Raw genomic sequence first — 12,524 nt, forward strand, 5'->3', positions numbered from 1 at the left:
GGGTCTTTCAGTCTTGCACAGAGCAACAGGTCTTCCAAAGTAATTGAATCTCCGGTCAAACCCTGCAGGTCAAACACAGCCTACATTAGAAGAAACCTGAAGGGTGGGGATGCCTGGGTGGCTCAGCTGGTTAAGCATTTGACTCTTGATTTCAGCTCAGCTCATTGACCCTGTGAGTTCGAGCCCTGCCCTGGGCTCTGCGCTGACAGTGCATCACCTGCTTGGGATTCTCTCTCTCTCCCTCTCTCTCTGCCCCTCCCCTGCTCACACTCTACCTCTCTCTCAAAATAAATAAACATTAAAAAAAATTTTTTTTAAACCTGAACGTGAGGAAGGTGATGGTGAATAACCTTGAGCATCTTATCAACCATGTCTCTGGTTATTGTTATGGTCCCATCAGTCATCAGTTAGCTAAAGCTTTTTTTTGAGAGAGAGAGAGAGTAAGAGAGAGAGAGAGAGAGAGAGAGAGAGAGTGAACGCTCGTGAAAGTGGGGGAGGGGCAGAGAGAGAGAGAGAGAGAGAGAATCTTAAGCCGGCTCTGTGCCCAGCACAGAACCCAATGCAGGGCTCCATCCCATGATCCTGGGATCATGACCTGGGTGGAAATCAAAAGTCAGGTGCTTAACCGACAGAGCCACCCAGGTGACCCAAGCTAAAGCTTTTTAGCCAAGTTCCACTTCACATACGTTCCAGATGGGTATACGCTCCCCATTGCCTCTGTAATACATTCCTCCAACGACTTCTGGCTGCTGATGCTTGCAACCGGGAGAAACACTCTTATCTGCCTGCCTACTTGGGCTACCAGCAGACAAATGTATCTCCCGTGAATCAGTTGTTTGTAACCAAATCTGTTAGATTTATAATTGTGCTGGTAATTATAGATATAATTGTATAACTAAATCACATTAATTTTGATTAAGTGAAATAATTTGTTATAACTAAATGTTACATGGACGGGTTAAATACAAGAGCAAAGAGAAAGATGTTTATTCTATGAGAACTATGTTTAATGCCTTAGAAATAATTTTACAAAATCAAGTACTAAAAAAATTATTGTCAAATTATTGTGGCTGACGAAACTACAAATGAGCGGGAGAGAAGTGCCTGGTGGCTAAGTCGGTTGGGCATCTGACTCTTGATCTCAGCTCAGGTCATGATCTCATGGTTCATGAGATTGAACACCACATTAGGTTCTGGGCTGACAGTGTGGAGCCTGCTTGGGATTCTGTCTGTCTCTCTCTCTCTCTTTCTCTCTCTACTCCTCCTCTTTCTCTTTCTCCCTCTCTCTCAAAATAAATAAACATTTAAAAAAAAAAGCAGAAAAAACAATCCCCCAAATCTAAAAAGTATTACTGTCAGATTGCTTGCCCAAAGAGTCTTTAAATTTTCACTCCACTTTGAAGAACTCCAGACTGACTTCTTTGCTGGGTGTGATGTTTGTGCATGAAAGACAAGTCAAAAGGCTTAATTTAGCCTTTTTCGAAAAGACCTTGGGATGACAAGAAAATTAAAAAACAAATATTCATTTATAATTATTAGGTATGTATCATTCTTGAAGACATCCCCCCCCCCCCCCACACACACACACACACCAATCTTAGTTAAAAATGTTTTCTTGGACCATCCTAGCCTTGACTGCCTCACTGTATAGCCTTTGCCAACAGCCAGCATTGCCTGGCTTTTGAAATACATGGCAAGAATGCAGACAAGAATATATGAAATGTAATGCCATAAGAGCACAGGGCAGACTTTTTTTTCATTCCTATTCTATTGCTTATGTAGGTGTTCATCTTTGAGCAAGTTTGTTATTTCCTTGATTGACTTCCCACTTTATACCAGAAATAAAGCCAGCTTATGTGGACACTTATGATACAATAAATTAATATAAATGTTAAGACTTTAGGAAAATTAACTGACATTCTGATTCACAGTTTCTTCACAGTACACTAAAGAATATATGAGACACCTTCTAAAAACCCAAGCATACAGAAGGCGTCCAATAAATGTTAGTCCATTTCCTTATCTGGTCAGTAAAAAGATACATTGTTGAGACACAACTTTTATGGTAATTATGAAATCGTTCTATGCTTCTGCATCGTGCTCTGTGTTTTTAAAATAGATATACTTTCCTATATATTCTAATTAATCACACAGAACAACAATGTGGGATAAATATAGCAGGTATAATTATTTCCTACTTGCATTTTATAAAGCTGAAACAGACATGAAACTTCTAAATCAAGTTCATCCAGAAAGTTAATGTAAGTTTATTTTTAAATAAGCCTATTTATGAGCCTATTAGTCTCATTAACTTCTGCAACTCTATGAGATGTCTGAGGTTTTTGTTTTGTTTTGTTTAATTTCATTACTTTTCCATAATGTTCTTCTTTAGAGGCCCACAAATAATCAGCAGAAAACATAACACTTTAATTCCATGCCAATGCATGGCAAAAAGAATAAAAGATAGAAACAAAAACAAATTCCTTCTAAATGCAACTGAGAGAGAGCTTTTGTCCTTCAAGCTCATAATCCGAGATAGGGCCTGAAAATTAGAATCCACTGTACTATTCTAATTCTCCATCCTGGTTATACCCCAGACAAGGAGGATATTGGGAGTATGACTAGATTTGCCAACACATAGCCAGTGCCTGAGTGGTTAGGAAATTTCCGGATAGGCCCTATTAGTTGATCAAACCTCAGAAATATGTTGGAACTATGTTAAGAATCTGCTTACTCATGGGAGAAGCTCTTCCCCCCTTTCTTGACAGAAGAGAAGCCTACTTTCAACAACTATAATTTGTACCACTGTCTTAGCTCTGGTCATATTTAATTTCCTCTTTTTGCCCCCTCCCCGCTGTGAGGCAATTGTTCTATAGATTGATTTTGGCTTAATCTGTAGCTTCATATAAGTGGAGTCACATCGTATATATGCTTCATGTCTTGCTTAGTTTATTCACGTAATGTTTTTGAGATTGATCCATGTTATTGCTAGAATCAATAGCCTGTTCCTTTTTATCACCAGGTAGTGTGCTTAGTAATAATATATCATATTAATATACCATTTTAAAATACCATAATTTTCTTATCAATTCTCCTGTCAGTGGGCATTTTGCTTATTGCCTGTTATGAATATAGATTCCATGAAACTCTTACACAATGTGGACATGAGGCTTTTTATTTCTCTTGAATAAATAACTAGGAGTAAAATTGTTGGGCATGCAATTGCGTATGTTTACGTTTATTAGAAACCATCAAACAGTTTTCCTAACTGGTTGCACCATTTAACATTCTCATTAGCAATGGATAAGAGATCCAGTCATTCCATATCTACACCCACATGTTACATCTTCCATCTTTTACAACGTTAGCTATTTGGGGCGCCTGGGTGGCTCAGTTGGTGTACCATCTGACTCCTTTTTGTTAACGTTTATTTATTTTTGAGAGAGAGAGAGCAGGAGAGGGGCAGAAAGAGAGGGGAACAGAGGGTTTGATGCAGGTTCTGTGCTGACAGCCGCCAGCCCAATGCGGGGCTCAAACTCAAACTCACAGAACTCACAAACCCTAAGATCACGACCTGAGCCAAAGTCGGAAGCTCAACCAACTGGGCCACCTAGGCACCCCGAGCATCCGACTCCTGATATTGGTTCAGATCATGATCTCAGGGTCGTGGGTCGGAGCTCTGCGTTGCGCTCTGCACTGAGCATGGAACCTGCTTGGAATTCTGTCTTTCCCTCTGTTCCTCTCCCCTGCTCATGCACTCTCTCTCTCTAAAATAAAATAATAATAAATAAAATTAAATGTTAGCTATTCTAAATATGATCGTATTTATGATAATATGATAGTAAATATGATAGTAAGGGCACACTGTGGTTTTAATTCACATTCCCCTGATGATTAATATGTATATTTCCCCTTGTTTTTGACCATTCATGTCTTCTTTTGTGTGAAGTGTCCACTGCTTTTTTAGACTGTCTTTATTAGTGTTTCTTTCAGTTATTTATATATACTAGTTATAAGTCCTTTAACGGGTATTTGTACTGTAAACATTTTCTCCCAGTTGTGGCTTCCCTCTTCATATTTTTTTAATGAGGAGATTTTAATTAAGTCCAATTTATCATTTTCTATAGTTAGGTGCTTTGTGACTTATGCAAAACATCTTTGCTACCCCAGGATTGTAAGGATAGACTCCTGGCTTAGCATTAATATTATTTATCTATTTATCTATCTATCTATTTATTTATTTTTAATGATAATTTATTTTTGAAGGAGACAGAGACCGAGTGCGAGTGGGGGAGGGGCAGAGAGAGACAGGGACATACAGAATCCAAAGCAGGTTCCAGGCTCCGAGCTGTCAGCACAGAGCCCGACGTGGGGCTCAAACTCATGAACTGTGAGATCATGACCTGAGCCGAAGTCAGATGCTTCACCAGCTGAGCCACCCAGGCACCTCTAGCATTAACATTTACAGCAGAGTTTGCCTCTCTGGACACGATTGACGTTTCCGACTGGACCCACTTGAGGGGTGGGGTTGTCTTGTGTTTTGTAAGATATTTAGCAGAATCCTTGGCCTCTAGCTACTACTATATGCCTGAGGCAGGAATGGTGGCATTGGTAGCAGTTTTCGATGTCATTTTTCTTCCAGATGTGAATCTAGTAGTTCCGGATTATTTGTCAAAAAAGATTCTCCATTCCCCACTGCCTTGAATTGGCATCTTTCTTGAAAATCACCTGACCTCATTGCGTGGGTCTATTTCTCTATTCTTTATTCCACTTGTCTACTTGTTGATTTTACTCTACTTATTAAAAATGTTCGTGAATACTCTAGATTGTTTGCATCTTTAATATAAATTTAAAATTGCAGGTCAAATTCTACAGAAAGTCTGATGGATTTTAATTGAGATTATTGCATTGAGACATTGAAACTATAAATATCTTTAAAATGTCATCTTCCAATCCAAAATGTGGCTTATTTCCTCATGTATTTGGGTTCTATGCTTTCTCAGCAAAATTTACATTCTAGTTTTAAATGTAGAGGTCTTACATGTATTTTGTAAAATGTATTCCATATACTTAAATGTTGCTGATAATATTATAAACTGTATTGTTTTAATTTATATTCAAATTGTTTGTGATTTGTGTGCTGCATTTTTAACTTTTATAAAAGGACCTCAAATCCAATAATTTCAACTTCACTCTGAAGTTCAGTAGTTTGTAGATTTCTTTGGGTTTTCTACATGCTAGTCATGTGGTTTACAAAGAATGAGCTCTATTTTTTCCCAATCTTTATGACTTTTTTTTTCTTGCTGGTTTCACTGGACAGGACCTTCATCATAATATTGAATAGGAGTGATAAAAGTGAACATTCATGTACTCTTCTTGATTTCAAGGGGAAACTAATATTTTTACCATTAAATATAATGTTAGTTATCGATTTTCATATTCAATGAGTTCCTTTCTAGTCTTAGTTCAAGTGTTGGGTTTTGCTCTAGCAAGCAGCCAAAGATACCATGATATCATGAAAGTTTTGTTTTTGGCGCTCTAAAGGCAAGTGTGTTTTGTTTTTTCCCTTAGCTCTACAATATAGCCCTCAATCCTTGGCTTTACTCTAAATATGGGGCCCTTCTGGGATTTCAAGGAAACATCCATTGTGTGGACCACTTGAACTCCAAAATCTGACTTTGCAACCCGAGCAGCTGTTGAAATCTCTGCACAACTCTCTGGCCTCTCAGCTACTTCTTTTTTCTGGGGGATATCGTGATTTATGATAAATACACAGTTGGTCTTTGTGCCCTTTTCTGGCACCCTTAGAATTTTAAAATTTTTTTTTTTCAACGTTTTTTATTTATTTTTGGGACAGAGAGAGACAGAGCATGAACGGGGGAGGGGCAGAGAGAGAGGGAGACACAGAATCGGAAACAGGCTCCAGGCTCCGAGCCATCAGCCCAGAGCCTGACGCGGGGCTCGAACTCACGGACCGCGAGATCGTGACCTGGCTGAAGTCGGACGCTTAACCGACTGCGCCACCCAGGCGCCCCTGGCACCCTTAGAATTTAAGAGAACTTCTGAGTTGGTGAACACGTGGGGATGCTGGGAGAGTGATGTGCTCAAAGTGTTCAGAGAGGGCGCGGACGTTCCTTGCCCCACTCTTTGCCCTATGCTTCTCTTCCATCTGGCTTTTTCTGAGTTATAGCCTTTTATAATAAACTGGTCATCTAGCACATAAGATGTCCCTTTGGGTTCTCTAATCAATCCCAGGTTGGGGGTCATTGGAACCTCATATCTCTAGCTGATTGGTTAGAAGTGCTGGTGACAACCTCGATTTTTTGGCAGACATCTGAAGTGGTAATGGGAAGGCTGTCTTGTGGGACTGAGCCTTTAACCTGTGGGATCTGACACTTTCTCCCGATTAGACAGTGTCAGAATTGAGTTGAAATATAGGATGCCCAGCTGGTGTCAGAGAATTGCTTGGTGGTGTGGGGAAAACCCCCATACATTGCAACTGGTCCCAGTATATTACCCTGCATAGGTACGTTGGGAATCTGGCAAGGAATTAAGTGGAATTAAAGAACAGATTTGGGGGTGCCCCTCTCCTTGGTCCTCTCATTTCTTAGAAGTTTCCACTCAATTCCAGGCATCCTGGAGGCCCAAATGTCAATATTTATTTCTTTAATCCAGTAAGTTTGCACTTTCTTTATGAGCTGTATCCTGTGCAAACTGGAAAGTGTTCTCAGAGGATAAGCTGGATAAATGTAGGTTCATTTTGTTTGTTTCCCTTCTTCCAGCGATTGAATTCTTTCCAGTTCCTTTCTGGTTTTTGTTGTTTTCCAATGCCTTCAACAGTTGTTTATTTTTCATTATTTCGTTCCAAATAAATGTGTTATTAGTAGGAGGCTTCGTCTGCTATAAACTGTTCCACTGTTACCAATTATAATTCCCCATATTGGATTTCTTACAATTCCTCAAACACACAACTTTCTTCTGACCTCTGGGACTCCACATATGCTATTCCTTTACTTGAAGCACAATCCCCCTTGTTCTTTGGCTAACTTATTTCTGATTACCCTTCATGCATGAGTTTAAACATCAGTTGCTCAACGAAGTCATTTCTTTCCATTTCTAACTCACCTAAGTTGGTCCATCTGCTATAATTCCCATAGTACACTAGATCATTTGTGGTCTAAGACTCATCCTGTTTACAGTTATTTGTTTAATACTTCCTTCCTTCTTAGAGTATACACTGCATGAAACCAAAACCATACCCTATACTGTGCCTCACTGATTAGTAAGTACTCAGTAAAAATTTGTATCTTTTTACAATACTGAGGTGTAAAATGTTTTGATTACCTTTTCACAAATATTGAGAATGTGGTTTATTAAGGTCATTCATAAGAGAATCCGTCAGAATACAGACACATGGACTGGGGTGTCCAATATTTATAACATAATTTCTTTTTGTCCACTTTACTAACATTGCCTATGTGTTCAAACAGTCGCAGCTTTTTGTTTTTTATTATTTTTTTAAAAATTTTTAATGTTTACTTATTTTTGAGAGAGAGGGTGCATGGAGGAGGAGCAGAGAGGGAGGGAGACACAGAATCCAAAGCAGGCTCTAGGCTCTGAGCTGTCAGCAAAGAGCCTAACATAGGGCTCAAACTCACGAACCACAAGATAGTGACCTGAGCCAAAGTCAGACGCTTAACCAATTGACCCACCCAGGCACCCCTGACAACAGCACCTTTTTAAAGGGTTTTCAGTGACAATAGCACAAAGCAAATGTTACAAAACTAAATCCAGATAGTCTTCTGACAACTTCTACATCATCACCAAGAAATCCACCTGATAACATTAGTGATTTGTCACTAATGTTATCATCTTTAAGACTATTTTACAGCTTTAAAAAATTCTAAGTATAAATATGACCATATTTTTTTTCCACTGTCCAGAGCTCTTTTCTTCTCTGTAGCTGAGACACACAGAAATGAGTTATGCATCTAGGGAGTTGGAGTAACTCCTTCTAGACAAAAGGGTGACATTGCAATTGGCACTATTACATACAGTGAGTCTTTTCTTTAGAAACTCAAACACGTTTAACAAATCAGAGTTTGGATATCCTGAAAGGGTACTGGGTACTCCACTAATTTCAATGAGAAGCCAGGGTCTAGCAAAGGGCATGGCAAATCGGTGTTAAACAAACGTTTATTTCATGAGTCAATGAAAATGGCCACAGCAAAAATTGAAAACAAAGGCAATTATACTAAACAAAGTTTATTGATTAACTCATAAACATGACAGTTAAAAATAAAAACACGTATAAACCATATGATTGACTTCAGTTAATAAAACGAGGCTCTCCCTGGGTGAGATCTCCGGCTAACCAGCACAGCTCTTACAGCGTTGAAGGCCGTTCTCGTTGCAAGCAGTGCACTTCAAAGCTTTGAAAGAGTCTGTAAAGCAGTTTCGAAACACTGACATCTTGCTCCCATGGCACACGGAGCACGGAAGAAAGCCAAAGCCTCCACAGGAGGGACACTCCTGTGGATGCTGCACTCTCTGTAGAGGGCGGCAGGGGGACAAGAGAGGACAGAAAAGGCGTTAGCATGAACAACTCAACCAGCCTTCCTGTCTGCCTGCATTGTGGATGGTCGTAAAACAATGCTGGCTGTGGACTTGAAATCACCTACCATGTATGCAGAGACCCAGGGGGAAAGCTAGCTGAAGTTTTCTTTAATACCCCGTTGATGGCCATCAATAGCATAACCTTGTTTTGTGAAGACTGGTACATTTTAGGTTAAAGGGTCCAGATCTCAGGAGATCTATCATATGAAAACACATATTTACAAACCAAACAATTCAGGAAATGGTTATTTTCATTAGAGGGAAGTACTGTAACTTTCCCTTGAGTACCTCCTAACGGTTTAATATCTTTGTTCATAGAACAGTATCACTAATAGTGAGTCTGGAAAATCAAAACACTAAAAGCTGAGTGCGAAAGAGCCACTATCAGCTGAAGATTTATCGTTACATTGCACATTTGAATAATGCTTTGTTTTTTTAAAAGCACTTTCAAATGCATTATTGTATAGAATCGTCCCTCATCCCATCCTTTACACATACAGACACCTTCGACTGTAAAGCAGATATTCAGGTATCTTTATCCTTGTTTTATATTTAAGGAAATAGGCATAGAAATCTTAAGGTATTTATCCAAGTCCATAAAACGCCCCACAATGGCTATCTGCCTTTCTACCTCAAGTAAAGATAAAATACTCTCCTACTAAAATGAAAGTAACCATGCATTGTATCGAGGATAATATTTTGAAAATTATTCACACACATTTCTATTTCCTTCTTTGAGCACATATCCTTTGCCAGAGTTCACTAGTGGTATCCATCAGCGGTGGGGAGATTAGGAGCCATTACAGAATGAAGACGAGGTGAAAGTGAATTAATATCAAGCTTCTGACTTGCAAAATAGGAGTTTGCAGCAATATTTGAAAGCTTGGCTTTGTGAAGAGAATAATTGCTAAAATAAAACTGGGAAATGTGAATCAATACACACACACACACAGGCAGAAACACACTCAAACGTGGTTTATATACACAGACATATGGCTGTTCTCTGGAGATTCACAACTGCACGTACTCAAGTCTCCAAAGCAGCCAAATGAAAAGGAACCTGATTAACTGGGTTTAACCCACCGTTTCCCCAGCACTTACAGCTATGATAACTCTTTTCCCAGGAAACAACCATAATTCTCTCACAATTAGTACTTTATGGAATGTGCTTCGGGAAATAAACATTAAGGACATGATTGCTTCAAAATTTATGTCCCCGCTTTTCAGATATGCACTTTTTGTGTATAGCAAAGTTCACCTACCAATATAGTTTGACTTAGCTATTATGTCAAGATGGCAAAATCCACATAATACCTCATTTTTAGCGGCACAGAATTACTTGATGGAAAGTAGTGGTTGGCAAACCGGATGACACAAAGAGGGAACTTTATCAAGACTACAGATTCAAAACTCTTCCAGAAAGTTAGATTGAGTGTGTGTAGCAATTAGTTACTTTGTAGGCGGGTTTTTGCCATTTCTTTGTGCAAGTATTGACCAAAACATGGTATAGCGAATTTACAATTTTACATAATATTAAAATGTCTTTAGAAAATAAATTGAATAAAACCAAACCCAGTGATGGAAAAAGAGGGTAGTTTAAAAGCAAATTATAAGGAAAAAAATGTAATAAAAGCAAATTATAATATAATTAGTAAATAATGGTGTTTTTATCAAATTTAAAAACTATGATAAAATAGATAGATTCTTGATATTCATGAGAGCTGTGCCAGAAGTTTATATTAAAAATACATAATGACTTGTGGGTCACCTGGGTGGTTCAGTCAGTTAAGCATCCAAATCTTGATTTCAGCTCAGGTCATACCCTCATGGTTGTGAGATCAAGCCCCGTGTCAGGCTCTGTGCTGGGTATAAAGCCTGCTTAAGATTCTCTCTCTCCTTCTCTCTCTGCCCCTCCCTCCCATTTATGTACACAGGTGCTCTTTCTCTTTCTCAAAAAAATTATACACACACACACGCGCGCGCGCACAGACACACATACAATGACCTACTGATCAGAACAGATATTGGGCTGGCCTAGGTCCTGGAGAAAGGACCTTTAGGGCCCCTGACTGTGGGACTTCACCCATTAGTGCTAGATTATAACTAGATCTGGGTTTCAAGTAGAATAGTATCATCAAATTTTGCAATTAAAAATACAAGATGCCTGGTTAATTTGAATTTCAGAGAGACTACAAATAAATTTTCGTATAGGTATGTCCCCAACATTGCATGAGACATATAAAAACTAAAAATTATTTCTCATTTATCTGAGAATTATATGTAAGTGGGCCGTCCATATTTAGTATGGCATCCCTCATAGAGAAGTTGCTGACAGGGAAGGTATGAAATGCTCAGTTGTCTTGGGAAAGCAGCTGAGGTCTTGGAACACAGGATTGGAAAGATTGTGAAGGCATTTCCATTCTCAGTAAAAATTAGCTGCTTCAGCCATAAACTGAGGAGAGGAAAAGAATGGCATACATATTATATAGCGTCTATACCCAACTCTCATACGTGCCTGATTTCACAAACGAAGAAACAAAAACTCTTAATGACTATAAGAAATGTTTAGGTCACAGGGGAATTAGAAAATTGGAACTTGAAGAACTTTCTTCAAGAGCAAATCCCTTTGGGTGAGTACCTAGCAGTGTAATTGTGGGATCATAGGGTAGTTCTATTTTTAAGTTTTTGAGGAACCTCCATACTGTTTTCCAAAGTGGCTGCACCGGTTTGCATTCCCACCTACTAGATATTTACCCAAAGAAAAGAAAAATACTAATTGAAAGGGATACAGGCACCCAGGTGTTTATAGCAGCATTATCTACAATAACCAAACTATAGAAACAGCCCAAGTGTCCCTCAACTGATGAATGGATAAAGATGTGGTAAATATACAAACAGTGGACTATTACTCAGCCATCAAAAAGAATGAAATCTTGTCATTTGCAATGACATGGATGGAGCTAGAGGGTATTAGGCTAAGCAAAATAGGTCAGTCAGAGAAAGAAAAATGCCACATGATTTCACTCTTATGTGGAATTTAAGAAATAAAACAATTGAGCAAAGGGAAAAAAAAGAAGAGGGAGGCAAACCAAGAAACAGACTCTTAATAGTAGAGAACAAACTGATGGTTACTAGAGGGGAGGTGGGTGGGGGGAAGGCTTAAACAGGTGATGGGGATTAAGGAGAGCACTCCTTGTGAGGAGCACCGGCTGTTGTTATGGAAGTGTTGAATCACTATATTGTACACATGAAACTTACACTACACTGTATGCTAACTGGAATTCAAATAAAAACTTTTAACAAAAGAGAAAATCTCATGGCCTTTCCTCTTTAGTAGTAGTTTTTCACCTTTATTTACATCCATAATAGTCTCAGTCAGATAACATATTACATGGGATCCTCAAACATAAAAGAGTTGAATGATAAATGCTGTGACCGAGGCAGAAGTGGGGGTGTCTCTGAGCGGGTCTTGAGCTCTCACTGCTCCATTAGCCTCCAGGTATCTCATTCCCGATACACTATCCAGTACAATCTACTCCATTTGTTCTTCTAATAAAAATAAATAATTCAGTCATCCCTAGCTATCTCCTTCAGAGAGCACTTTTGTTATAATGTTATAGTTTTGTTAGTCTGCGGTTCCAATTTAAAGAGTTCCAACAACGAGAAAAAACTGGCTTGTATTAAATGTATCAGATGCAGGTAAGTAGATGGTTGTGCCCCCAGTAAAGGTGTTAAAGGGGCTAGAAAATTGCCCCAAACATGGACAATGTTCTAGGAAGGAGGAAGGAGGAACTGAGGTTAACAACAGTCAGTATTAAAAGCAACAAAACAGACTTCCACTTTCAATGAAGAAGCCCACTGCAGAAACACTGAATTTCAAGCAACTAGCTCTTTAGTGCCCAGTTGCC

General features: G+C 38.9%; 1 protein-coding gene across 1 annotated transcript in view; it reads right to left on the reverse strand.

Annotated features, from left to right (window-relative positions):
• Positions 1–8,249: 8,249 nt before the first annotated feature.
• The window catches only part of GRXCR1 (glutaredoxin and cysteine rich domain containing 1), a 316,157-nt gene continuing 311,882 nt past the window's right edge, over positions 8,250–12,524 (reverse strand). Inside the window, exon 4 of the mRNA XM_058722726.1 lies at positions 8,250–8,550. Within this exon, the coding sequence (XP_058578709.1) occupies positions 8,371–8,550 (180 nt within the window). The 3' untranslated portion in view covers positions 8,250–8,370. The remainder of the gene's footprint in view (positions 8,551–12,524) is intronic.

The sequence above is a fragment of the Neofelis nebulosa genome, chromosome 3 (assembly GCF_028018385.1).
Source record: "Neofelis nebulosa isolate mNeoNeb1 chromosome 3, mNeoNeb1.pri, whole genome shotgun sequence".
Taxonomy (NCBI): Eukaryota; Metazoa; Chordata; class Mammalia; order Carnivora; family Felidae; genus Neofelis; species Neofelis nebulosa.